Source organism: Nematolebias whitei, chromosome 12, assembly GCF_014905685.2.
Source record: "Nematolebias whitei isolate Nwh7 chromosome 12, NemWhi1, whole genome shotgun sequence".
Lineage (NCBI taxonomy): Eukaryota > Metazoa > Chordata > Actinopteri > Cyprinodontiformes > Rivulidae > Nematolebias > Nematolebias whitei.
In genome coordinates this window covers 4,127,247-4,153,850 of record NC_056509.1, presented here as the reverse complement: position 1 = coordinate 4,153,850, position 26,604 = coordinate 4,127,247, and the positions used below count along the sequence as shown (strand labels likewise).

At 42.3% G+C, this 26,604-nt stretch overlaps 1 protein-coding gene across 1 annotated transcript in view; it reads right to left on the bottom strand.

Annotated features, from left to right (window-relative positions):
- nt5dc1 (5'-nucleotidase domain containing 1) overlaps positions 1-26,604 on the bottom strand; it is a gene marked incomplete at its 5' end in the record, with an annotated part of 416,600 nt that overhangs the window by 126,870 nt on the left and 263,126 nt on the right. Inside the window, 1 exon segment of the mRNA XM_037686065.1 lies at positions 23,963-24,060. Coding sequence (XP_037541993.1) covers positions 23,963-24,060 — 98 coding nt within the window.

The following is a 26,604-nucleotide window of genomic DNA, read 5'->3' as shown; positions in this document are numbered from 1 at the left end:
ACAATCAGTGCCCTCATTTACCCATTCGTACATCACTCTACAGGGCTATTCAACTGAACTGCTCAGGGCGCCACAGTTTCTGACAGCCAGCAGCTCAGGGGCCGCACATCCAGCAATTACTGTCATTGTGTAAATAAACCAAGTATCTAAATGATCTATTACCTTTTAAATTTGTTTTATTGCATTGAATCATAAATGCAATAAACAGAAACCAAAACACAAATGTGAATGTTTCTGTTCAGTGCCCTGAGACAACTTCTGTTGTGACTGGTGCTTTATAAATGAACTGAATTGAACTAATCAGCGCTTTAGATCACATTCATACACTGATGGGACACACATCGGAGGCAATAAGGGGTTCAGTGTCTTGCCCAAGAACACTTCAACATATGACTGCTAGTGGAATCGAACCACCAACTCTCCCACTGAAGGACAACTTCTCGAACCACTCAGCCACAATTGCCCCAAATGTAGCAGTAAAACAAGCAGAACAACAGCTAAAGTCAGCAAAACAGATGAATCAAAATTTTCTAAACTATATCAAAAGCTAAAATGAGCAAAACCACAGCTAAAGCCAAAAGTTATAAAATTTTAGTTAGATTCAGTTAAGTTGTAGCTAAAAGTTAAAACTAGAAAAGCGGTAGGTAAAAAGCTAATAATATAGCTCAGACTAAAAATAATAAAATTGTTTCCAAAAATTAAATGAGCCTATTTTTATCCAACTCCAATCCAATCCAACTTTATTTATGAAGCACTTTAAAAACACCCATACAGGACCAAAGTGCTATACAGACAAGTTAAAAAGCACAAAAAGGAATAAAATACAAGAATTAAAAAAAAAAGAGACATAAACAGCTATGCAATAAAAATTGAAACAGTAAAAGGAGTATCAAATAAATAACAATAGTAAAATCAACATCTCACATGGTGTCAAAAGTCTTGGAAAAAAGATAAGTTTTAAGATGGGATTTAAAAACAGACAGCGAGGAGGCCTGTCTGATGTGGAGAGGCAGACCGTTCCATAGTTTAGGAGCTGCTACAGCGAAGGCACGGTCACCTCTAAGCTTGAGCTTTGTTTTGAGCACACTCAGGAGCATCTAATCAGCTGACCTGAGAGCACGTGAGGGGGTATAAGGCTGTAGCAGCTCAGAGAGGTAGGGTGGGGCAAGACCATTGAGAGATTTAAAAGTAAATAAAATAATCTTAAAACTGATCCTAAAATGTATGGGCAACCAGTGAAGTGAGGCTAAAATGGGGGAAATGTGCTCATATTTACATGTGCCAGTTAAAAGACGTGCAACAGCATTTTGCACCATCTGAAGACGGGCAATGGAGGAGCTACTAACCCCAACATAAAGAGCATTACAGTACTCCAGCCTAGTAGTCACAAAGGCATGGATTACTGTTTCAAAGTGTTGACGTGAAAGGATGGGCTTTATTTTAGATAGCTGCCGTAACTGGAAAAAGCTTGATTTAACAACTGAACTTATCTGGCTGTCGAACTTAAAATCCATATCCATTTTCACCCCAAGATTTGTAACGGTGGGCTTGATGAACTGGGCTAAGAGTCCCAGATCTACAGGAGGGGGGCCAGTGGTACTACCAAAAACCATCACTTCTATCTTTTTCTCATTGAAATTTAAAAAGTTTAGAGCCATCCAGGTTTTATGTTGTCAAGACACCTGAGCAATGGATTGTCAAGAGTGCAGATCTGTTTTTTTAGAAGAACATAAATCTGACTGTCATTGGCATAACAGTGGAAGGAAATACCATGCTTCCTAAGTATGGAACCAAGTGGAAGCAGGTAAAGAGAAATTAGTAGTAGGCCTAGGACCGAGTCCTGGGGGACTCCACATGAGAGGCTGTAGGGATGGCACCATCTAGTGGCCTTACTTGTCTGTGCACCCTTGTGTCTTGTTATTTTTGATAACTGTTTGTAATCACGTCCTGTCTTGTCTGTGTATTTAAACCTGTCTGTGAGTCTTGTCCTTCGTCATGTCATTGTGGGTCTTCCCTGTCCTGATATGACCTGTCGTGTTTCAGTCTGCATTATTATTATTAAATATCTATATTTTTGTACCTCTTGCATCCAGAGTGCTTGTCTGCAACTATTGGGTTCACTGCCTGCCAAAATCCTGACAGAGGCGAGCAGCCAGCCTTGAGCCTGCAGCCAGTCCTGAGCTTGCGGCCATTACAGAGACTTTTGTAGGACCCACAATCCAGAGGGTCCTGCACCGTCCAGATCTATTCTTGAACCTGCCGCTAAAGATCCTGCCGTCGAAGATCTGGCCGCAGAAGATCTCGCCCCAGATGGTCCGGTCACAGAAGATTCTGCTCCTGCTGACCCCCTGTCCACGTCTATTACTGATCCTGCCGCAGAGGACCCTGTTCCCGTTGACCCACCGTCCACATTTGCTCCAAATCCTGCTGCTGAAGATCTTCCCGTTGAATATCTTCCCACTGAGGATCTTCCTGCTGAAGATCCTCCCGCTGAAGATCCTGCCACCAAAGATCAGACCGCAGAAGATCCAACCCCAGACGATCCGGCCACAGAAGATCTCCTCGCTGCCGACCCTCCGCTGAGCTCCTCACCGCCAACCCGTTTGCTGAGCTCCTCGCCGCTGACCCGTCTGCTGAGCTCCTTGCCACTGACCTGTCTGCCGAGCTCCTTGCTCCTGGTCCGTCCGCTGAGGTCCTCGCTCCTCGCTCCTCGCTCCTCGCTCCTCGCTCCTCGCTCCTGGTCCATCCGCTGAGGTCCTCGCTCCTCGCTCCTGGTCCATCCACTGAGGTCCTCGCTCCTGGTCCGTCCGCTGAGGTCCTCACTCCTGGTCCAACCACTGAGATCCTCGCTCCTGGTCCATCTGCTGAAGTCCTCGCTCCTGGTCCATCCGATGAGATCCTCGCTCCTGGTCCATCTGCTGAGGTCCTCGCTCCTGGTCCACTCACTGAGGTCCTTGCTCCTGGTCCGCCTGCTGAGGTCCTTGCTCGTGGTCCGGCCGCTGAGGTCCTCACTCCTGGTCCACCCACTCTGTTCCTGCCCAAAGAATGGCCTAATGGACGACCTCTCGACCACCTGCCTGACCGGCCCCGGCCCAATGAATGGTCTCCCGGCCTCTTGTTTGTCCTATTCCTGCCAGAAGAATGGCTCATTAAACGATCTTTCGGCCACCTTTCTGACCGGACCTGGCCCAATGAATGGTCTCCCGACCACCTGTCTGACCTGATCCTGCCTGAGCGGTCTCCAAGCTGCCCGACCTGCTCCTACTTATAGATGGCCTCCCAGCCACCCGCCTGATGGTTGGCCTCCTGGCCGTCCACCTGATTTGTTCTAGCCTGATGGTCGGCCTCCCGGCTGCCTGTCTGATCTGTTCTAGCCTGATGGTCGGCTGGCCTGTTCCGGCCTGATGGACAACCTCCCGGCCGCCCACCAGAACATGACCGCCCAGACTTTTTTTGTGTTCACCTGTTTGTGTCTATAGTTAGTTCCCTGGTTTTGGTGTTTGTCAGTTTGTTTTTGTCATGTTTTGTCTTGGGCCCTCCATTTTTGCAGTTCCTCCCTCGACCCACCCAAATCTTTTTTTTTTTTGGGGGGGCTTTTTTGGGGATGCCAGGGGGTTTCCTTGGTGGGGGGGGGGGGGTGTCCTGTAGGGATGGCACCATCTAGTGGGCCTACCTTGTCTGTGCACCCTTGTGTCTCATTATTCTTGATTAATTCTGCCTCCTGTTCCCAGCCGTTTGTAATCACGTCCTGTCTTGTCTGTGTATTTAAGCCTGTCTGTGAGTCTTGTCCTTTGTCGCGTCATCGTTGGGTCTTCCCTGTCCTATCCTGATGTGTCCTGTTGTGTTCCAGTCTCCAGAGTGTGAGTTGCTGCCACGTCAGCCATTTTGATTTATTATTATTAAATATCTATATTTTTGTACCTCCTGTGTCCAGAGTGCTTGTCTGCAACTATTGGGTTCACCCCTGCCTGCCAAAATCCTGACAGAGGCGAGCAGTAGAGGACACAAAGTCACCAAGACTGACACAAAATTTTGGTCTGTCAAGTATGACCTGAACCACTCTGTTAGGAGTTGTGCTTTCCCTGGTCTCTGTCTCCCTCTAGTGTTCCATATTTGTCTGTTCCCCCTCTGATGTCTGCACCTGTTTCCCTCATTGTCTGGTCATTGTGTCTCACTGTGATGCCTGTTATGCTCCTCGTGTCCTGCTCCTTGTGTCCTACGTCCTGCCCCATGATTTATGTAAGCTTGCTGCCCCGTCAGCCATCTTTATTTTGTAAATAATAAATTATTGATTTATATTCTTTGAGTCTTGCCTGCCTGCCTGCACCAAATGGGTCTCCTGCCGAGAAATCATCACAGAATGACCAGACCAAACCAAGACCCAGCTGGCAGCCCGACTCTCACTGCTCTGTCCCTGGAAGACAAGCTGCGGGGTCCTTTTTGAGACTCTGAGCCTCCAGCTACACCCCCGGTGCTTCCTCGGTTCCTGCTCCTGGCTCCTGAGGGTCTCACAGCTGCAGCCCCTGTGGTCGCTCCCATGCCTACTACAGTCCCCGTAGTTTTTCCATCTCCTGCAGCCTCTGCATCATCCATGCTGTGTGAAGACCCAACCTGTCCTGAGCCCACAGACCCAGAAAACGTCTACTCCAGATCTTGTTGCTGAACGCATCCCCCGAGGTGGAGCCCACGTGCACGCAGCCCCGAGGTGGATCCCACGCTGCACGCAGCCCCCGAGGTGGATCCCACGCTGCACGCAGCCCCCGAGGTAGATCCCACGCTGCACGCAGCCCCCGAGGTGGATCCCACGCTGCACGCAGCCCCCGAGGTGGATCCCACGCTGCACGCAGCCCCCGAGGTGGATCTCACACTTCTCCTGTTCCGAGGGGGTCCTGGCAGACGCTCCTCACTTCTCCTGTTCCGAGGGGGTCCCGGTGGACGCTCCTCACTTCTCCTGTTCCGAGGGGGTCCCGGCAGACGCTCCTCACTTCTCCTGTTCGAGGGAGTCCCGGCGGACGCTCCTCACTTCTCCTGTTCCGAGGGGGTCCCGGCGGACGCTCCTCACTTCTCCTGCTCCAAGGGGGTCCCGGCGGACGCTCCTCACTTCTCCTGCTCCGAGGGGGTCCCGGCAGACGCTCCTCACCTCTCCTGTTCCGAGAGGGTCCAGACAGACTCCGCTCCTGCTCCAGATACTGCCGCCGAAGATCCAGCCCCAGACGATCCAGCCGCAGAAGAGCTCCTCGCTGCTGATCCGCCTGCTGAGGTCTTCACTCCTGCTCTGCCCAACCTGTTCCTGCCTATTGGACAACCTCTCGGCCGCCCGCCTGACTGGCCCCGGCCTGGTGAATGGTTGCCCTTCTGACCTGTTTCCTGCTTTTTGGACAATCTCACAGTTCCCTACCTGAACTCTGACCTCTTTTTGTTTCCATGTGTTGTACCTTGCCCCTAGTGTACCCTGTCCAGTTCTTCGTTCCACTCGTGTCTCTTTTTTTTCCTAGTGCCCTCCTCCCTGTTGGCTTTCCCCCTCCTCCCACCCACGTTTTGGCGGTGTGGGGTCTTGGAGACATCAAGGGATGTCCTTGGTGGGGAGGTACTGTTAGGAGTTGTGCTTTCCCTGGTCTCTGTCTCCCTCTAGTGTTCTATATTTGTCTGTTCCCCCTCTGATGTCTGCAACTGTGATGTTTCACAGGTGTTCTGTGTTAGTCTTGTTAGTGTGTGTGTATTGACGTGGCTTATAAGAACCACAATGGCGTTCAATACAGCTGAAGCGGTACCTTAGTTCAAAAGATTTATTGGACAACGGATTACAAGTATTCAGAAGATCAAAAACAAATACATTTGTATGCATACAAAAGGGCATTTCTCAGACAGACCTGTATCAGCGCCAATCTTCCAGCAAAATGCAACGACCTCTGCTGTGACTCTTTTCCTTATCCTAGATTTTCTGCAGCCTCGGCTTCTGATTGGTTTAAACACCCCGTTGTCATGGTTACGGGGCTCCTCTGCCTGGCAGATAAGTCTTGGAGGTCACATACCGAAAGATAAAGTTTATGGCCCTTTGTTTGGTTTTAAGCTGAAGATTTTACCCTGAGCTGATCACACTTGTTAAACGATTAAATGCTACTTTCTATTATCTTTACTAATTATGTTTAGTCAACTATATTAAGTTTAAGCAAACTACATTGAGTTTAATGTGTTCAGAGACTCTTAACGTCTCCCCTCTTATGTGTGTGCGTGTCAGTCCCTGTGTGTGTGATTGCGTATGTGTGTGTGAGTGAGAACTTCTAAGAATGTGAATTAGCTGAAGATTTTCTCTAGTTAATGTAAGATTATATTTAAACAAACTACCTGAAGTTAATATTCTATTTAAGCAAAGTAACTGATTAATACTTAAATGATTGTAAGGTAATAAAAAACCCTTCAAAGAATGACACACTCATTTTATAACATGAATTTTCAAGCTTGATTAAAATAATAATAAAAGATAAAACATGAAATCCAACAGTATTTAAGTCTGTTTGCCTGCATCCCTCATTGTCTGGTCATTGTGTCTCACTGTGATCCCTGTTATGCTCCTCGTGTCCTGCTCCTTGTGTCCTGCGTCCTGCCCCATGATTTATGTAAGTTTGCTGCTCTGTCAGCCATCTTTATTTTGTAAATAATAAATTATTGATTTATATTCTTTGAGTCTTGCCTGCCTGCCTGCACCAAATGGGTCTCCTGCCGAGAAATCATCACATACTCCAGTGTTGCACCCCTGACACCCACCCACTGATTCAAGGGGGAGATTAAAAGTTTAAAGTCCACTGTATCAAATGTGGCAGTTAAGTCTAAAAACACAAGAACAACACTGTCCCCAGAGTCAGTTGCTAAAAAAAAAGTAATTAAAAACTTAAAATATCTGATTCTGTGCTGTGTAAGGTTTTAAAACCAGATTGGTAAACCTCAAGGATAGTATGTTTCTCCAGAAAAGCCATTAATTGGTTAAAAACTATCTTCTCAAGGATTTTTGAGATAAAAGATCATTTAGATCTAGGCCTAAAATTTGCAAGAACAGCAGTATCCAGTCTTGGTTGTTTTTAATCAGAGGTTTCACGGTTGCATGTTTGAATTTTTGAGGGACCACACCTGAGGACAAACTGCTATTAATATGTGTCAAAACAGAAGATCCTATAGTGGGAAAAACTTGTTTAAATGGTTGAGGAGCAATCACATCATCTGGAGAACCTGAGTAGTACTGTAAGTGAGTAAAGTTTATTTATAAAGCGCTTATCACAGACATAAAATCACAAAGCGCTGTACATAAAATCAGACATAAAATCACAAAGCGCTGTACAATAAAAATCAACGCTAAAATATACAAAGAATAAAACAAGCCTAAGAACTACAAGAAGCACAGTAAAATCATGACATAAAAGCCTGGGAGAATAAAAGTGTTTTCAGATGCTTTTTAAAAACCTCAACAGAGTCAGCAGAACGAAGTTGCAGGGGCAAACTGTTCCACAGTCTTGGAGCCACTGACTGAAAGGTCCTGTCCCCTTTAGTTTTCAGCCGCATACGTGGAACATCCAAGAGGTTCTGTGACTGGGAGCGAAGGCCACGAGCAGCAGAGTATTTGGTTAAAAGCTGACAAAGTTACACAGGAGCCATTTAAAGCTCTGTACGTCAGCACAAGAACTTTAAAACGGATTCTAAACTCGACTGGGAGCCAGTGTAGTGAATATAGAACTGGGGTGATGTGACAGTATTTGTTGGATTTTGTGAGAAGTCTGGCAGCTGTGTTCTGTATCACTTGTAGACGTGAAACAGAAGACTTGTCCAGTCAGGTAAAAAGGGCATTAAAGTAGTCCAGACGCAATGACACAAAAGCGTGAATAATTTTCTCTAGATCAATTCTGGAGACCATAGGTCATATTTTAGAAATGTTTCTTAAATGAAAGAAAAAGAACGGGAAATAGCTTTAATGTGGGACTCAAAACCTAATGATCAATCAATCAACCTTTATTTATACAGGTAAATCCCATTGAGCCTCGGGGACTCATTTACAAATGAGTCAAATGTGACTCCTAAATTTTTTACTTTTGATTTGGCTACTGGGCAGAAAGAGGCAAGTGTTTAAAACCAGGAAGTTACTGGCAAGCCAGTCACTGATATGGGACAAACATTGGACAAGGATGGCCAATTTATCCAGCTGGTGTGGTTTAAATGAAAAATACAACTGAATGTCATCAGCATAAATGTGATAGGAAATATCAGAAAAGGATTGAATAATGATGGCAAGTGGGATAATATAAAAGGAAAACAAAAGTGGACCCAGAACTGAGCCTTGTGGAACCCCACAAATTAAGGGGGCATAATCAGAGGAGAACCTGTCCATCTTGATGCAAAATGTTCTGTGAGATAGGTATGATGTGAGCCAGTCCAAAGCCGAGCCAGAAATACCAGCCACAACCTTCAGTCTGTTTAATAAGGTTGTGTGGTTGACGGTATCAAAGGCAGCACTAAGATCTAACAGGACCAACACGGAGCATTTTCCTTCATCAGCAGCCATTAACAGATCGTTGAGGACTTTTACCAGAGCAGTTTCAGTGGAATGGTGTTTTAGAAAACCAGACTGAGAGGGGTCAGAGATCTGTAACTGACAGAACCAGGATCTGAGTTGGGTTTCGACAACTTTTTCAAGTGATTTACTGAGAAAAGGCAGTTTAGAGATGGGATGGAAGTTGGAAAGGGAGCCAGAATCAAGGTTAGGCTTCTTTAAGAGAGGGGTCACTTCTGCTGTTTTAAAATATGATGGGACGAACCCTGAGGGCTTCAACTGACCAGCAGTCTTTTGCAAGAGGGAGAGAGTAACAGTCACAAATCTGTCAAAGACACCACAGCAGGGAACAAAAACTGACGTATCATGTGCAGAGTGTAGAATTGAAGCCCTAGTACAGGCAACCTCATCAATAAAGAAGTGAAGGAAATCTTCACACACAACAGGGGAGGGCTCAATACAGTCAGTCTGTGGGGCGTTAAGAACAGAGGCAATGGTCTTAAATAAAACACAAGGCTTATGACAGACAGTTCGATAAAATGATTTCAGAGAAATAATTACATTTAGCATCTAGTGTGTCTGGCCGTGGGAGCGGTCTCGCTGCTGTGTTCAGTGACAAACTCACCTACTGTCCGCTGGCTCCTTAAAACAACAGCAGCTTTGAGCTTAAACTGTTTGGGATGGAATCTGCAAACACCCTGCTGTGTGGTGTTTTTTATCGCCCGCCAAAATATAATAAGGATTTCATTAATGAATTTTCAGAACTGTTAGCTGAACTCCAACATTTTTCAGTCAGGTCATCTGGACAGTTTATTTTTTTTTGTGCTGAAACGTTTTGCCTTCAATCCAGAAGGCTTCATCAGTCAAGGAAACATACAACAAAACTGATTCTTCCCCCAACAGCTTACTCCAAAGGGAAACAAACAAGTTCTGCTTGTGATAAGATGGTCTCTTTGGTACGCCCCCTCCTCCATTGCCAGCCCTCTTCTTTGTTGACAGTCGTGTCAAACTGGTTGAAAACAACAAAGTCCATGCTCAATAATCCAGATATACAATCCAACATTTTTCAGTCAGGTTTCAGCACAAAAAAAGAAACTTTCCAGATGACCTGACTGGCTGTTGGGGGAAGAATCAGTTTTGTTGTGTGTTTCCGTGACTGATGAAGCCTTCCAGATCGAAGGCGAAATGTTTCAGCACAAATAAGAAACTCTCCAGATGACCTGACTGAAAAATGTTGGATTGTATACCTGGATTATTGAGCATGGACTTTGTTGTTAGCTGAACTGGTGTCAAAATTTGACAGTTTGCTTTTATGTGGTGACTTTAATGTTCATGTTTGCTGTCCCTGTAACCAACTTGCAGCTGAGTTTCAAAGCCTTGTAGATTCTTTAAACCTGTCACTATCTGTGTCAGGGTCCACACACAGTTAAGGTCATACTTTGGACTTAATCATCTCTCATGGCCTTTATGTATCTATTCTAGAAATTTTGAACACTTGTTTTTCAGACCACTTTCCCATTATATTTGAATTTTCCACTCCTCCCCCAGTAAAGACTACGCTTCCAGCACATCTCTGTTGCTTCATCACTCCCTCCACTCCAGGTCAGTTTGCTGCTGCGTTTAGAAGCACTGACTTATACTCTGCTGAAAGTCTGGACTCATCTCTACATCCAGAAGAATTTATCACCTCCTTTCAGTACACTTCCACAAAGATCTTGGACTCCATCGCTCCTCCAAGTCAGACTTCTAAAAGTACAAATATCAAGCCAGATCCCTGGCTTAATGGTACCACTCGGACCTTTAGACAACGCTGCAGGAAAGCAGAACGCAGATGGAAGAAAGACAGGCTTCATGTGTCCCAGGGCATACTGAGAAACTGTCTTTACAAATATCAAAATGCTGTTAAGCAGGCCCAATCACAATATCTTTCCAATTTAATATCTACCAGTTGTAACCGGCCAAAGGTTTTATTTAATACCATTCAGTCTGTCATTAATCCCTCCATCAATGTTCTGAAAACTGCTACACAGTCTACCTGTGATGATTTTTTTTTTTATGATGCAGAAAAACTGGTCCATGCATTTGTCATGTCTAGACTGGACTATTGCAATGGTTTATTATCTGGGTGTACAAATACTTCTTTAAAACGCCTTCAGTTGATCCAAAATACTGCTGCCAGAGTCTTAACTGGAGTTACTGGAAGAGATCATATCTCTCCAGTTTTAGCTTCTCTCCATTGGCTCCCTGTCAAATCCAGAATATAATTAAAATCTTACTTCTAACCTACAAAGCTCTCAACCAACTGGCTCCATCTTATATTACAGATCTTATTGTTCCATATTTTCCTAACAGAGCACTTCACTCTCAGACTGTAGGTTTACTTGTGGTTCCTAGAATTTACAAAAACAGAATGGGAGGCAGATCTTTCAGTTCTCAGGCTCCTCTCTTGTGGAACCAACTTACAATCTCTGTCTGTGAGGCTGACACATTATCCAGTTTTAAAACTAGGCTTAAGACTTTCCTTTTTGATAAATCCTATAGTTAGGGTCGGCTTGGGTTTCCTGAGCTGTCCCTTAGTTCTGCTGCTATAGGCTTAGACTGCTGGAGGACAAACTGACCACAATTTTCACTCTGCTACTGTTTTTACTTACTCTGCTCAACATATTTTGTATTTGTAATTATTTTTTCTATCATTAACATGTTCTTTTTTGTCTTTCAGGTACACCTGGACCTATACCTGGACCTATACCTGGACCTATACCTGGACCTACCATTCTGTGTTGGTCTGTCTCTCCTTCCTGTCCTCTCAACCAGCCGGTCAAAGCAGATGGCCTCTTGTCCTGAGCCTGGTTCTGCTGGAGGTTTCTTCCTGTTAAAAGAGAGTTTTTCCTTTCCACTGTTGCCACTGTGCTTGCTCAGGATGGGAGACTGCAAAGAAGCCAAGATTCAACTTGTCTGCTGGATTCCTTAGATAGAGAACTTTACTAATTGGCTTTTATGTGAATGTTTCTGTAAAGTGCCCTGAGACAACTTTGTTGTGATTTGGTGCTATATAAATAAACTGAATTGAATTGGTTTCTTGATCACTTTGTGAACAAAATAGACTCTATCAAGCAGAACACTGTCAGTACATATAATTCTGTTCAGTTATGTGCTCCCTCAATAACCTCTGCTGTGTTTGATCAGTTCCACCTGGTCTCACTACCTCACCTCGTTAAGGTGGTTCAGCAGATGAAACCTACCAATTGTACCCTGGACATCATTCCCTCTAAGATGTTCAAGCAGTCCTTCAATATCATTGGTCCTTGTCTTTTGACATTTATTAATAACTAAATTCAGGTTATGTCTGTTTTCAAGCATGCTGTGGTCAGGCCTCTTCTTAAAAAAACAGGTTTAGATCCAACAGCTTTTTCTAATTTTAGGCCAATTTCACACTTATCATTTTTGTCCAAAGTTTTGGAAAAGGTTGTTTTCATTCAGTTGCAATCTTTTTTTAGAACACAACTTGTTTGAAAAATTTCAGTCTGGCTTCAGACCCCGTCATAGAATCTGCACTAAGTACAGAATGATGTTCTTTTGTCCCTGGATGCCAAAAAACCTGTTCTGCTGGTGATGTTAGACCTCTCAACAGCTTTTGATACTGTAGACCACAGGTGTCAAACTCCAGGCCTCGAGGGCCGGAGTCCTGCAACTTTTAGATGCGTCTCTGTCTTCTTCTTCTTAGTTTTTCTTTGGCGGTTGGCATTCAAGATTTTGAAGCATTACCGCCATCTACTGTTTTAGTTTTCCAACTAGAATGTCGCTCAAAAAAAAATATATAAATAAATAAATAAATAATAAATAAAAAAAATAATTAAAAAAAAAAAAAAAAAAGTAAATAAATAACTTATATCCATAAGAATAAAAAACGCTCATATTCTCTCAAACAACTGAGTCCTTTTCAGGTATTTCAACAAGATGTTGGTACTTGCAGAACTTGAATTTGCTTGGAGCAGCACTACAGGGTCAAATCTGACGTTTATTGCATTGAGTCTTTGAATCATTTGTCTTCTTTCATGATGGTAGTTTTGGCAGATCATTAGCACGTGTTGTATGGTCTCATCTTCCCCACAATGGTCACATTTTCCCGTGTTATGTTTCCCTATGATGAATAATGTCCTGTTCAATCCTGTGTGTCCAAATCTGAGTCTTGAGATGACGGTTTCTTCCCTTCTGTTTCTTTCAGCTCTTCTCATTTCTCCAACTTTTCATTGAATTATGTAGAACCATCGACCTTTTCTTTCTTCTTCCCATTGCTTTTGCCATTTTTCCCTCATTCTCTGTTTTGTGATGCTTTTTATTTCTGCCCGACTGAATTTTACCTCTATTTCCACTGAGTTGTGTTTGGTGGCCTCCTTTGCAGCTTTATCTGCCATTTCATTTCCTCTTATCCCTGTGTGAGCTGGAATCCATAAAAATGTAACCGTTAACCCCATCATACTAATTTTGAATAATGTTTGCTGTATTTCTGTCAATATGTCTGGTCTGCTTTCTGAACAACTGGTTTTTATACTAATTACTGATGAACTGGAATCTGAACATATGACTGATCTGAGTGGTTGATTGTCTTCTATCCATTGAACTGCCAGTAATATTGCGACCATTTCTCCGGTGTATACTGATAATTTGTTGTTTAATCTCTTCCCTACTTTAACTCCAAACTCTGGTACAATAAATGCTGCCCCTATTTGCCCTGCTGTATTTTTTGAAGCGTCTGTATATATTTTTACATATCCATAATATTTATTGATGTGTTCGATAACTGTATTTGAAATCAATCCATTTCTATTTTGTTCTAATATTTTTAAGTCAACTGTTGTGTCTGTGAATAACCATGGATGTATGTTTGGAAGTGGAACTGTTGGGCTGACGTTAAGATCATCTATTTGACTCTCTGCTGACTTTAGATTTATGGTCCATCCAAAGTTTTTTATGTGTTTCTTTTCTTTCTCCCAGCAAGGTTTTAATATTTCTTGTGTTGGATGGTTTTGTTCGTGTCCTTTCAGATTTGCCCAGTAATTTAATGCCAATTGTTCTCTTCTGATGTTCAGTGGTGGTTCTCCCATTTCTACTAATATTGATCCTGTATGTGTTGTTTTGAATGCCCCGGTAATAATCCTTAATGCCTGATATTGAATACTGTTTAACTTTTCTAAATTTGTTTCTGAAGCTGAACTATAAACGATACTCCCATAGTCTATTATTGATCTGATTAATCCTGTGTAGATGGTCCTTTGTGCTTTCCTGTCTGCTCCCCAGTCTTTCCCTGTCAAACACCTCATGATGTTTAGAATCTTTTTACATTTGTCAGTAACTTTTTGAATGTGCACTGTCCATGTTAGTCTCTCATCAAACCAGATGCCCAGAAATTTAAACTGTTTTTCTCTTTCAATTACTTTCCCGTACAACTTGAGTTCATTATTATTAGGTGTTTTTTTTCTTGTGAAAATTATTGATTTTGTCTTTTCTACTGAAAATTTTAATCCCCATCTATTTGACCATTTTTCAACTGTTGTTATTGCTTCCTGTACCTTTTTTATAATAAACTGTAGATTTTTGCCTCTCTTCCACAAAGCCCCATCATCTGCAAATAAAGACCTTCCCATTCCTATTTCTATACCATCAAACATGTCGTTGATCATTATAGAGAATAACAAAGGGCTAACTATGCTTCCCTGTGGTGTCCCATTTTCTATGTAGTATTTGTCAGAATAATCTTGTCCTATTCTCACCTGTATTTGTCTGTCTGATAGAAAATTTTTAATCCATTTAAACATTCGTCCTGTGATTCCCATTTTTTTCATTTTTATAAGTAGTCCCTCTCTCCACATCATGTCATATGCTTTCTCTACGTCAAAAAATACAGCTACCACACTTTCTTTATTAATCTGGGCTTTCCTGATTTCATGCTCCAGACACAAGACTGGATCCATCGTGTTTCTTCCTTTTCTAAAACCACTTTGATATTTGGACATATAACCTTTTTTTTCTACATAATATGCTATTCTTTCATTTATCATTTTCTCCATAATTTTGCAGATGTTAGATGTTAAAGCTATCGGTCTGTAGTTCTCTGGTTTGGTGTGATCTTTTCCTGGTTTTCGTATTGGGATGATTACTGCTTCTTTCCAAGACTGTGGTATTTTTCCTTCTTGCCAGACTCTATTGAATAATTCTAAAATAATATCTTTTGATGCTTCACTGAGGTGTTTAATCATTATGTAACAAATATGATCATTTCCTGGTGCTGAGAGTTTACATTTTTGAAGTGCTCCGTTTAATTCAGTTTTGGTAAATGGTTTATTTAATAAATCATTTTCTCCTTCCTCTTCTTCTAATAATTTTCTATATTCTGTTATGGTTCTCTCTCTTCCTCTTTTCCCTTCTTCACTAATATTGTTTGAACTATGAATTTTAATAAAAGCTTTTGCCATCATTTCTGCTTTATCCTTATTTTCAACTGCCGTTACTTCTCCATCACTCAAAACTGGATACCCATACTCTTGTCTCACTCCGTTCATTCTTTTAATCATTGACCAAACTTTACCTATTTCTGTTTCTCTTCCCACTGAACTACAGAATCCCCTCCAATATTCTCGTTTTGCATTTTTTATGGTTCTTCTTACAATGCTTTGTTGTTTTTTATATTCGATAAGATTCTGAGTATTGTGATTCTTTTTTAATTTTTTAAACCCCTTATTTCTCATCTTAATTGCTTTTTCACACTCCTTTGTCCACCATGGAACAATCTTTTTGTTATTCTTTCCTCCTTTCTTCTTTATAGATTTGTTTGCTGCTTCTACAATAGATGAACAAATGGACATATTTAATTGATTAATTTCTACGTCTAAATCTATTTTCCCCATCTCTCTGTCACTCGTTCCCAAAAATGTTGCCCAATTAGCATTAGTGAAATTCCATGTATGTGCTCCCCGTGTGTCATATTGTCGTGTTTCTAAATCCAGTTTTGTTATTATGGGATGGTGATCACTGCCTATTGTGGTGTCTTTAAGAACTTGCCATGAACTGATTCCTGCCAGTGAGTCTGAAACTAATGTGAGATCTATTGCTGATTCTGTTCCTGATGTGATATTTATTCTTGTGCTGCTTCCATCATTTAAACAAACTAGATTTTTATTATCCATAATCTCCTCAATTATTAAACCATTGTGATCATTATGAGTATCCCATAACGTACTGTGCCCATTAAAATCACCACACCAAATTACTTTCCCATCTAAATGTGAAATAATATTATCCAGAGTTTCTATTGTCAATCTTTTACCTGGGTTGTAATAATTTATGATTTTGATATTTCCATTTTTTGTCCATGTCTCAATTATTATAAACTCTAACTTTGATCCTTTTGTTAATAATCTGTGTTGAATTCCTTCTTTAATGAAAATAATACAACCCCCTCCCTTACCCTCCTCTCTATCGCGCCTTATATTGGTATATCCTTTGATTACAAAATCTAGGTTAGAGATGAGCCATGTTTCCTGGATGCATATTATATCTGGTTTGTTTGTGCTGTTTTTAATGAACCCTTTAAATTCCTGTCCGTTTGCTATTAAACTTCTGGCGTTCCACTGTAAGATAATCATACGGCTCTGTCCCCTGGTGTTCCCGTTTTCCCATCTCCCCCAAGTGTCTTGTTAATGTGTTCCCATGTTATGTCTTTCATCCCCAAAAACCTTTCTGCTCCTTTCACTATGATCTTGATTTTTTCAGTTTTGTGTTTGACTTGGTCTGTACAGTTGATAACATAAGCGATAAACAACATGATCTTTTCTACTGTAACTTCAGACTCTGATTTTGTTTGTTCTATCTGTGTTTGACTTGGTGTTACTACTTGTTGGGTTTTTACATTTTCTATTCTAACTTTCTGTACTTGCACCTTTTTTACTGCTTCTGCATAACTGATGTTGTTGATTGTTTTTACCTGTTGAATTTCCACTGCCTTCTTTCTAACCTCACATCCCCCATATGTCACCCTGTGTTGTCCTCCACAATTACAGCACTTGTCTTGATTTTCTTCACATTCTTCATATTTGTGGTTTCCTCCACATCTTGGGCATCTTTGCTGTCCTCTGCACACTGCAGCTATGTGTCCATATCTTTGGCACTTGTAACATCTGACAGGTGGGGGAATGAACGGCCTGACTGGAAAACTTAGAAATCCTATTTTTATTCTTTCTGGGAGTCTCTCCATTTTAAACTCCAACATTATCGACATGCTTGGAACTCGTTCTCCATTAACGTTTCTTGTTAGTCTTGTTACTTTGTTAATTTCATATTCAGAAATGTTCTTTATGAGTTTGTCCAAGTCTTCATCCATTGGGATCCCAGTGATCACTCCCCTCGTTATTTTATTTTCTCCTATTATTATCTTTTCTCTTACCTCCTTTTTACAGAGTTTATCAATATGCATTACTTTATTTTTCTGCTCTTCTGTTTTCACTATTATCAACAAATTCCCGTCTCTAAGGATTTGAGCAAAATGTATTTCCCCCACTTTCTTTTTTAGATCTCTTGACACCTCTATGGGGCCCAATTGTGTATTTCCATCTTCTTTGAATTTTATAATTATCTTGAACTCTTGATCTCTTACCAATTTTTTGCTCACAACATTAGTTCCTTCATCTGAACTTATTTCATCCAAGGTTCGTTTTGTGTTTGCAGTCCAACCTTTCGGCTTGTTTTTTCCTCTTCCTTGTCCTCTTCCAGTCACCTGAGTCCAATCATTCATTTCCATATCATCATCGTCTTCTACCTGCGTCGCCATTCCAGTCCAATCTGCAACCAACTTGTTGTCCACCGCCAACTTGAAAAAGTTTGCTTCTCAACCGACTTTTTCCAACCACACTCCGAGCTTTAAGGGAAACTAAAGGCATCCAACAAGCCCTGTGGGCTCCAGGCAGACCCTTCTGTCAGTCTCCTCTTGTCTCCTGCCAAAAAAGCCAGATGCGTCTCTGATGCCACACAGATGAATCAAATAAGGAGGTCATTAGTAGGACTTTGGAGAACTTGACTGCACTGAGAAGCTAATTCAGTCATATGACTCAGGTGTTTTGGACCAGTGCAACATCTAAGGTTGTTTTCACACATGATAGTCCGGTAGACTCGGTTCGGTTCGGGACCAATATTCATGACCTTTTGTTACATTTGAGCTGGTGTGTTTGCATTCACACTGCACTGTGCAGTCGAGCCAACCTGTTGAACCAACCTGTTCCCCTGCTCCCCTGTGGGGGCGCTGCACCTAGAACTACTGAAAGAAACAACACAAAAACCTCTGAAGACACTTCTTCTTCTTCTGGAAATAAAAACAAAAATGGAGTGGCATCAAGTTTTAGCAAATATATTTTGTCATTTTTCAAAAATGGACTCAGCATGAGCAGAAGATGAGGCAGAAGACCATGGAGAATATTGTTTTTCGCACAAGGCAGCTGACAGCTCCATATAAAGTAAGAGAAATGTGTGTTTGTTTGTCCTGCACTGCACTCCACTTCTTGCTTGTGGAGCGGGGCCCGGTCTGATTACATTCACACTGTACTCGAACCACGCTGGAGTTCTCTTCTACCAGACCGAGAGCTAGGTGTTAGCCCGGGCCAGAGTTCGCCTTTTTGTTCCATGACAAAGTTTGATGGCGCGTTCACACCTCCCCAAACGAACCAGACTTCCTAGGAAAATGAGCTAGAATTCGATTAAAGCGAACTAAACAGGGCTGGTGTGAATGCACCCTAAAAGTTGCAGGACTCTGGCCCTCGAGGCCTGGAGTTTGTCACCCCTGCTGTAGACCATCAGGTGCTAATCACTCATTTGGCTCAGCAGGTTGGCCTTCAGGGAGTTGTGCTCGAGTGGTTTAAGTCCTATTTAACAGACAGAACTTTCTCTGTTATGATTGGTGATCCGTCCTCTTCTTCAATCTCTATGACCTCTGGCGTACTGCAGGGATCCATTCTGGGGCCTGTTCTCTTCTCATTTTACATGCTACCATTAGGACCCATCATTGCATGCCACAATCTGTCTTTTCATCTGTATGCAGACGATCTACTAATCTATCTGCCGGTCTCTCCCAGTTCCTCACTCAGTTTAAACTCTATTGCCAGTTGCTTAAACAACATTAAGCACTGGCTGTCTCAGAATTTTCTCCACCCAAATAATGATAAAACTGAATGGATTTTATTTGGTGCTTCCAGTAATTCATGCAACATCTCTCCCAGTCTAGGTTTTCCGCTTCCCCACTCCAACCAGGTGGTAAAAAATCTAGGAGTGGAGCTTGACTGTAATTTAAAGCTAGATAAACAGATCAGTTCTGTTGTGAAAACCAGCTTCTTTCAGCACCATTTGCTTTCTAAAGTAAAGTCACTCCTTAGCCATAGTGATCTGGAGAAGGCCATCCATGCCTTTGTGAGCTCTAGGCTTGATTACTGTAACGCCTTATATGTGGGTATTAATCAATCTTCTATCTCCCGTTTACAGCTTGTACAAAACTCTGCTGCTCGCTTGTTGACTAACACACGTAAATATGAACACATCACTCCTGTCCTTTCTTCTTTACACTGGCTCCCAGTTCAGTTTAGGATACAGTTCAAGCTTCTGCTGTTTGTTTTTAAAGTTTTGAATGGCCTTGCACCGCTCTATATTTCAAAACTTTTGAAAGTCCACCAGCCCAGCTGAGCTTTACGGTCTGCTGGCCAATATCTGCTGGAGGTGCCTCGCTCAAAGTGCAAACAATGGGGGGACCGGTCCTTTTCTGTTGCAGGCCCAACAGCCTGGAATACTCTTCCCCATGAGCTGCGTGCCATCTCTGATCTGGTTCTGTTCAAAGACAAACTGAAAACCTACTTATTTAAAGGGGCTTTTAATGTTTAACTTTTAATATTTTAGTTTTTAGCATTTTTTAAATCTATTTTACCTTCTTTTATTCTGGCTGTGTTTTTAATTTGCACTGACTTAGTGTGCTGTTTTTATTTGTTTTAACTTGTAAAGCACCTTGATCAATGCAAGACGTTGTTGGAAGGTGCTATAGAAATAAAGTTTATTATTATTATTTTAAAACTTACTGATAACAACGCTAACAGTCCCTTAAAATTTGAAATTATATCTGCAGATTGTCACTTTTCCACTTTCGCTCAGCTCTACAGCACTCGCGTCGAACAGCATGAGTTTTATCATTCTGCCAGGGCTCAGATGTTGTCTTGGTCAGTCTGTCCTTCAGTGGAGCTACGGTGTCCAAAACAGATTGGCAGATGAGATGAAACCATGAACTAATCTCCTCTGTATCCTTGTTAGTACATTCAGTGACACAATTGTTATTCTGACTGAAAGCAGCTGAGAACTGAGCAGCAGTGTAAGCGTTAATGATGTGACAGCGTTGGACAGCAGCGCAAGGTTTAACTGTGTTATGAGCGATAGCAGCTTCAAATAATACAGGCATATGATCAGAAAATACTGTGTCACAAACCCTAAGTTAAAAACAGGTAAACCAAAAAATAAAACAAGATCAAGTATGTGTCCACGTTCTTGTGCGGGATCAGACACAGTCTGCACAAGATTAAAAGAGTCAATAAGGCTTAAAAAGTCTTTTACCATTGGCTTATCTGGACAACACACATGAACATTAAAATCACCAACAATAAGCACACGGTCATATTTAGGCATAATTTTAGTCAAAAAGCCAGGGAAATTACTTAGAAAGTCCTTATTGTATTTTGGTGGCTGATAAACCAAACAACACAGTGGAAGAGCAACACAGTTCAAACAAGCTCAGTTCAAAGCTGGACAACGAGGATGGAAGTGATAGCTGCTTACATTTATAGTGACTCTTAAAAACAGTGGCGATTCTTCCACCTCTGCCTGACAGCCGCGGGCAGTTAAAATAGCAGCAGTTCTGAGGCTAAAGTTCAGTGAAAGTGCTGGACTTACCAACATTCAGCCAATTCTCCGTCACAAAGAGAAAGTTCAGTCCTCAGGATGTGAAGTAATCCTTAATTACAAAAGTTTTATTCACTAGCGATCGAGCATTTACTAAGGCCATACTGGCAGGAACCGGCGGCTTCGAGGCATCAGCTGACCGGGGAGCCCGACTCACCGGTTGCAGGTTGCACAGATTTACTCCGCGGCGGCGAAGATGGGGAAAGCATGGAGGGTGAGGCTAGAACATCTCATGAGAGCCAACAACAGGTATCAACCAGGAGTCAACAGGGTCCAAGAAATGCAGAGAATAAAAGATGTGAGACGTCACTCCAATCGGGGTCCCAAAAACTTTAGAGAAACATAAAAACTGGCTTTCAGCTTCACCAGCTGGCCGCTGCGCTTACCGCAGCGGCGGCGTTTACGCCCGAGAGGTGGAGGTGGGGCGTGACAGAGGTGAGCTGGAATCCGCAACAAAAACGAGAGCAAAGACTCGTGCCCAGCATAATCCAATTTTACCAGATCTTTGGTCAGAAGTTGAAGATCTAGTAGCGTTTGACGTTCGTACACCAATAGAGAGTTGATTAGCAAAAAGTGACAGGAACAACACAAAAGCACACAAAGTTGATAGGCGGCAGGCGGCAGGCCATACACTCAGGTGTCATCTTCAGGTCAGCTGCAAAGCTGGAGAATGAGGAGTTTTACCCAAAATAAAAAATAAAAAAAGCAAAATTGCATTTGAAAGTAAAAATTTGCTAAAATTTAGCTAAAAGCTAAAATCAATAAAATCACAGCCCAAACTCAAAAGTGACATACAAGTGTCATAAGAAGAAAAAAATAGATCTAGTATGCTAAAGGAAATTTCAAAGGGAGCAATGATTTGATAAGATCTCATTGTGTTTCCATGGGAAGTTTAATTTAAACTTAAAAAAGGGGGGGGGGGGGGGGGGCTCAGCCTGAGAGATTAGGTGAGGAGCTCCATCTTCAGGGGGCTGGAGGATTTGTTTAGATAAAGGCCCCCACATACTCAGACGTACTTCACTCCACGGAAATCTGCGTGTACTCGAGACGGACTCAACTTGGACTCAAAGCGGATGTCCGCTGGCCATATCCGCGCAAAGATCAATTTTTACGACCGTGTACGTGTACTCGGTGTTGCACAATAAACTGCCTGGTGACAGACTGTTCTGTATGTAACACCAACCGTTCTCTGTGCAGTTGTAAGGATGCCAAGATGCAAGCGATCTCTTCCTCCTCATCCGTTGACGTCATGACTGAAATTGTGAGAAATGAAGGAATTCGTCACGAGAGAATTAAAATCTGTATGCTCAGGTCCAGCATGGCTGCAGGAGGGTCTGGAGATTTCCTGGTGGGCCGGTCTGATGTGTGGGCTGCAGGGTCAGCGCTCCCTGTTTTTTTTTTTTTTTTTGTAGAACTTTTTATTAACAACATAAAAACACAGAACACTGCTGCCGCTGCTCGAGCCGCCCTGCCTCTACCCAGAGGGATGGCATCTCTCGTTTTTTTTTTTTCACGAGTCAGATTAGCGATGCGGCCTGTCAATCAATCCAGTAGGCGTGTCAGCAAATTATCAATTGGTGACCTCAATTTGTCCCGAAGGCCAACACCCCTTTCCTGCAGAGCTGTGCTGCAGCCCATCAGGATGTACGCTCGAGTATGAAGTCTCAACCGTCTGTGGACCATACGCATGGACTCAGCGTGGCTCACGGAGTACACATAGTACACCTGAGTATGTGGAGGCCTTAAAAGTCATGGCTCCTCTGCATCAGAAGGTGTAAACTGAGGTGATTTATGATCAGGATGCCTACTGGACGCCTACCTTTGAAGGGTTTTTATGCATGGCCCCGTGTAAGAAGACTCTGGGACAGATCCAGAACTTTCTGGACTCCTGTTGTGACTTGTCACTACAGTATATAAATAAACTGAAATTAATTGAACTGAATTGAATTGGAATGATTATGTTCCCTCTGGGGCAGCACGGTGGCGCAACTGGTAGAGCTGCTGCCTCTCAGCGAGCAGGTCCCTGGTTCAAACCCCGGTCCAGGGGCCTTTCTGGGTGGAGTTTGCATGTTCTCTCTGTGCATGCGTGGGTTTTCTCCGGGTACTCCGGTTTCCTCCCACAGTCCAAAAACATGCATGTTTGGCTGATTGGTAACTCTAAAATTGTCCCTAGGTGTGAGTGAGAGAGTGAATGTTTGTTTGTCTCGTTTGTCTCTATGTGGCCCTGTGATGGACTTGCAACCCGTCCAGGGTGTACCCCGCCCCTCGCACAGTGATTGCTGGACATGGGCACCAGCGACCCCCGTGACCCAAATTGGAATAAGCGGGTAAAGAAAATGGATGGATGGATGGATGTTCCCTCTGTGGCTTGGAAATGCTTTAACACCCAAGAGGAGCTAAAGAGGGACTCTCAGGAAAGGGGTTCTGCCAGGTTTACCTCCTGGACCTGTTGCCTCCACAACCTCACCACAGTTAAGCAGTAGATGACTGAGTAGAAGACTAAATATTCTGAAAACTAGAAAAGTTACCAAAACTGAACATCATGGCATACTTTTCCTGGTTAAGATGAATATTCAAATTTATGAATGGTTCTACACAAAGTATTCAGAAAGTTTAAATAGAAACAGTGTAAAGGCTGCTTCAGTAATACTTCCAGCTGTGGTGGTGGGGCCAGAGGGAGAACAGAAGTTCATGTTTTCTTGCTAATAAGGTCAACCTGAAGGTGGAGAATAGCGCAGTGATTTTGTTTTCCTCACACACAATGCATCCTCCATGTCGGCAGCAAGACAAACTAGATGACGGGAGCTTTCCAATAACAAGAATCAAATTTCTTTTTCAGCAAAAAGGATCAGGGATCTGGGCTAACTGATGAAGACTGACAGCCCAGGATACCAAGAAGAGCCTGAAAATGACTGTCTGAGTTCAGGAAAAGCATACAAACATCCCCTTAAGGGTATACAGGTCTTTACATTGGAACATTTCAGTCTCTTTTTAGGAAAACCAGATCCTTAACATTGGAACCATTCACTACCTTTAAGGAATGCCAGGTCTTTAATGTTTGAACTGTTCATTTTCCTTGAAGGATCGCCAAATCTTTAACATAAGAACGGTTCATCCACGATTTTAGAAATGCCCCTTCATTAACGTTGGAATGATTCACTCTCCTTTAAGGAATTTAGGTGTTTAGCATTGGAACAATTTTGCTGATCTGAAATGCAATAATGGATATGGTGTATGTTGCCACAAAAAATGAAATTAATGAAACAAATTACTGCATACCATGAGAGTATGCTGCTTGTAGTGCAACTGCAATAAAAGTCTATTATTTTGTATATTTATTTCAATATTATCCTATTTGATCTTGTAAACTAAACTATTTTTTATATAATAATAACATGAGAGATGCTGGGGCAGAGAACTGTTGACAGTGCAGGTGAACACGAGACTCACCAAGGGTCCTAAAGGGTCTCTGCTGGGGCACCAAAGAGAAGAACCCTGGCTTTAGTGCGTTTGTGATGATGACGTCAAACAGCTCCTCAAAATCCGTTCTGTAACAGCATGAAAAATACTAAAATGAGTGTCAGGCAGGTGTTTGAGCACCTGGAAGCTCTGCAGTCTGGAGGAATGATGGAAAACAGCAGCAGCAAACCATCAACTTGACACAGCTTGTCTGTGGAGAGATCTGTTAAACAGGAAAAGGAAATAGTCTTACTAGTCTGCAGTCATGAAGACAAGTAGGATGTGTCACTTTATAAGATGATTTGTGCAACTTTGCAGCATTTTCTGAAAAAGTATGTTTTTCTCTAAACAAAATAGACATGTTTATCGTAAATTTATATAAAAAAAGAAAAAAATTATCCTTAATTTAGATTTTCTGAGAGATGCTAATACGCCATCGTATTTTAACCAGAAATCTCTTGATTTCAACAAAATATGATTACCTTAATTTGTGTATGAGAAAATTAAGATGTGAGTTTATTTTTAAATAATATAAGCACTTCTAAAAACAGCCAATAGGGAGCACAAGCTCTCTCTTGTGCCGATCCCAAGCCTGGGTTAATGGTGAGAGTTGTGTCAGCAAGGGCATCCAATAAGAAATCCTTTTGCCAAAACTATAATGCGGGTTATCCTGATGCATGCTCAATAATCCAGGTAGAAAAATCTAAAAAAGTTAAATCTGGTCCTCTGGACATTCAAAAAAAACAAAACAAAGCAAAACAACAAAAAAATGTAGAAACGTTTCGTCTCTCATCCGAGAGACTTCCTCATCCCAAAGATCCAGTCCCCCGGCACAAACAGAGCAATGTTGTGTATGCTGTTCAGTGTCAGGAGGGCTGTGATCAGTCTTACATCGGGGAAACTAAACAGCCACTGGCCAAAAGGATGGACCAGCACAGAAGATCAACATCATCAGGCCAGGACTCTGCGGTCTACACTCATCTCCAGGCCAGCGGTCACTCTTTCAGGGATGAAGATGTTCACATCCTGGACAGAGAGGAACGATGGTTTGAGAGAGGAGTAAAGGAGGCCATCTTTGTGAAAAGAAATCATCCATCATTAAACAGGGGTGGAGGCCTATGTGTTCAATTGTCCCCCTCTTACAATGCTGTGATTGCTAGTATCACTCAGCCCTCTGTGAACAGTACACAGCCATCAGTGTGCTAATGATCCATTGTTAGGCTGATGGTCCTTCTTGAGCATGTGATCAGCTGGTTTTGGTTGTCAGCAGCAAACTGGTTGATCCACTCTGAGAAGGTGCTATTTAAGAGACTGAGCTGAATACAGCACCTCAGACTGAGGAAGTCTCTCGAATGAGAGACGAAACGTTTCTACATTTTTTTTGTTGTTTTGCTTTGTTTTGTTTTTTTTTGAATGTCCAGAGGACCAGATTTAACTTTTTTAGATATAATGCGAGTTCAACAAAGCGAAACCATACTGTATCGGTCAATGACTGCCACTGGTGCTGTTGACAAACAGGATGACGGTGGAAATTATGCTACTGTTAGTCAAAGACCATGAGGAGGGAAACGTGTCAGGAGAAAGAGGGAGAAGAGGAAAGTCAAGAATGTAGGACTGAGGGTTGCAACTCTAATGCCCCGTTTCCTTTAGTACCCTTAGTACCAGTACAGCACAGTTCTACTTGGCTCAGTACAGTACACAATGTGTTGCCATTATGCTTTCAGTACTGGTCCCAGTGGGCAGGGTTAAAATTGACATTGCGCCTTACAAGCTGGTGGCAGGCTCAAGGTAAGACCTTGAAACAGGTTTCAGTACAGGGTGAGAATTTATTTTGAAGTCTCTGGTAAATTAAAAAGAATACAGATTATTAAAATGATCAAATTAAACTATATACACACACATATATATATATATATATATATATATATATATATATATATATATATATATACATATATACACATATATATATACACATATACATATACACATATACATATACACATATACTGTCATGAACCAGAGGCCGGATCGCAAACAACAACAACAACCACTGAGAGGGTTAAAAGATTTATTGTGAAATAAAGTAAAACTCTGGAGTAGGTCCGGTTCTGGGCTGGTTCCGATCTTCTGATTGGTAGTTCGTGATTGGGTAGTGTTGTAGTGGCGGGCTGCCAGTAGAAGTAGAACTCATGTTAAGGTCCACTGGAACGGAGTCCAACAGGTTTGCAACTAAAAGATAAAGGTTAGTAGATGCAGGGGGAAAGAGACTAATTGGGGAAATGAATCTGTGGGAATCAGATTCAGGGATAAGGATAAGTCCGTGATACAGAATGAGCTTGACCTTTAATCCGTGATCCAAAAAACAGTCAGAAGGGAAAGGCAGAGTTCATACCGTGAAGTCAGTTGTTCAGCAGAAGTATCCAGTACGTGATCCAAGAAGAGAGTCAAAAAACAAGAGCATGAGTCGGTACCTGATCAGATGAGCAAAAGCAGACGAGGGCTGAGGCAAAAGCGTGGTCGTGGTCAAGGCAAGGGTCATGAACGTGATGAGTCAATCAATGGAATGCTGGAAAGTCTACTGCTGATGAGACAGGATAGAGAATCTGGCCCAGACTGAGAGGAATGAGTGA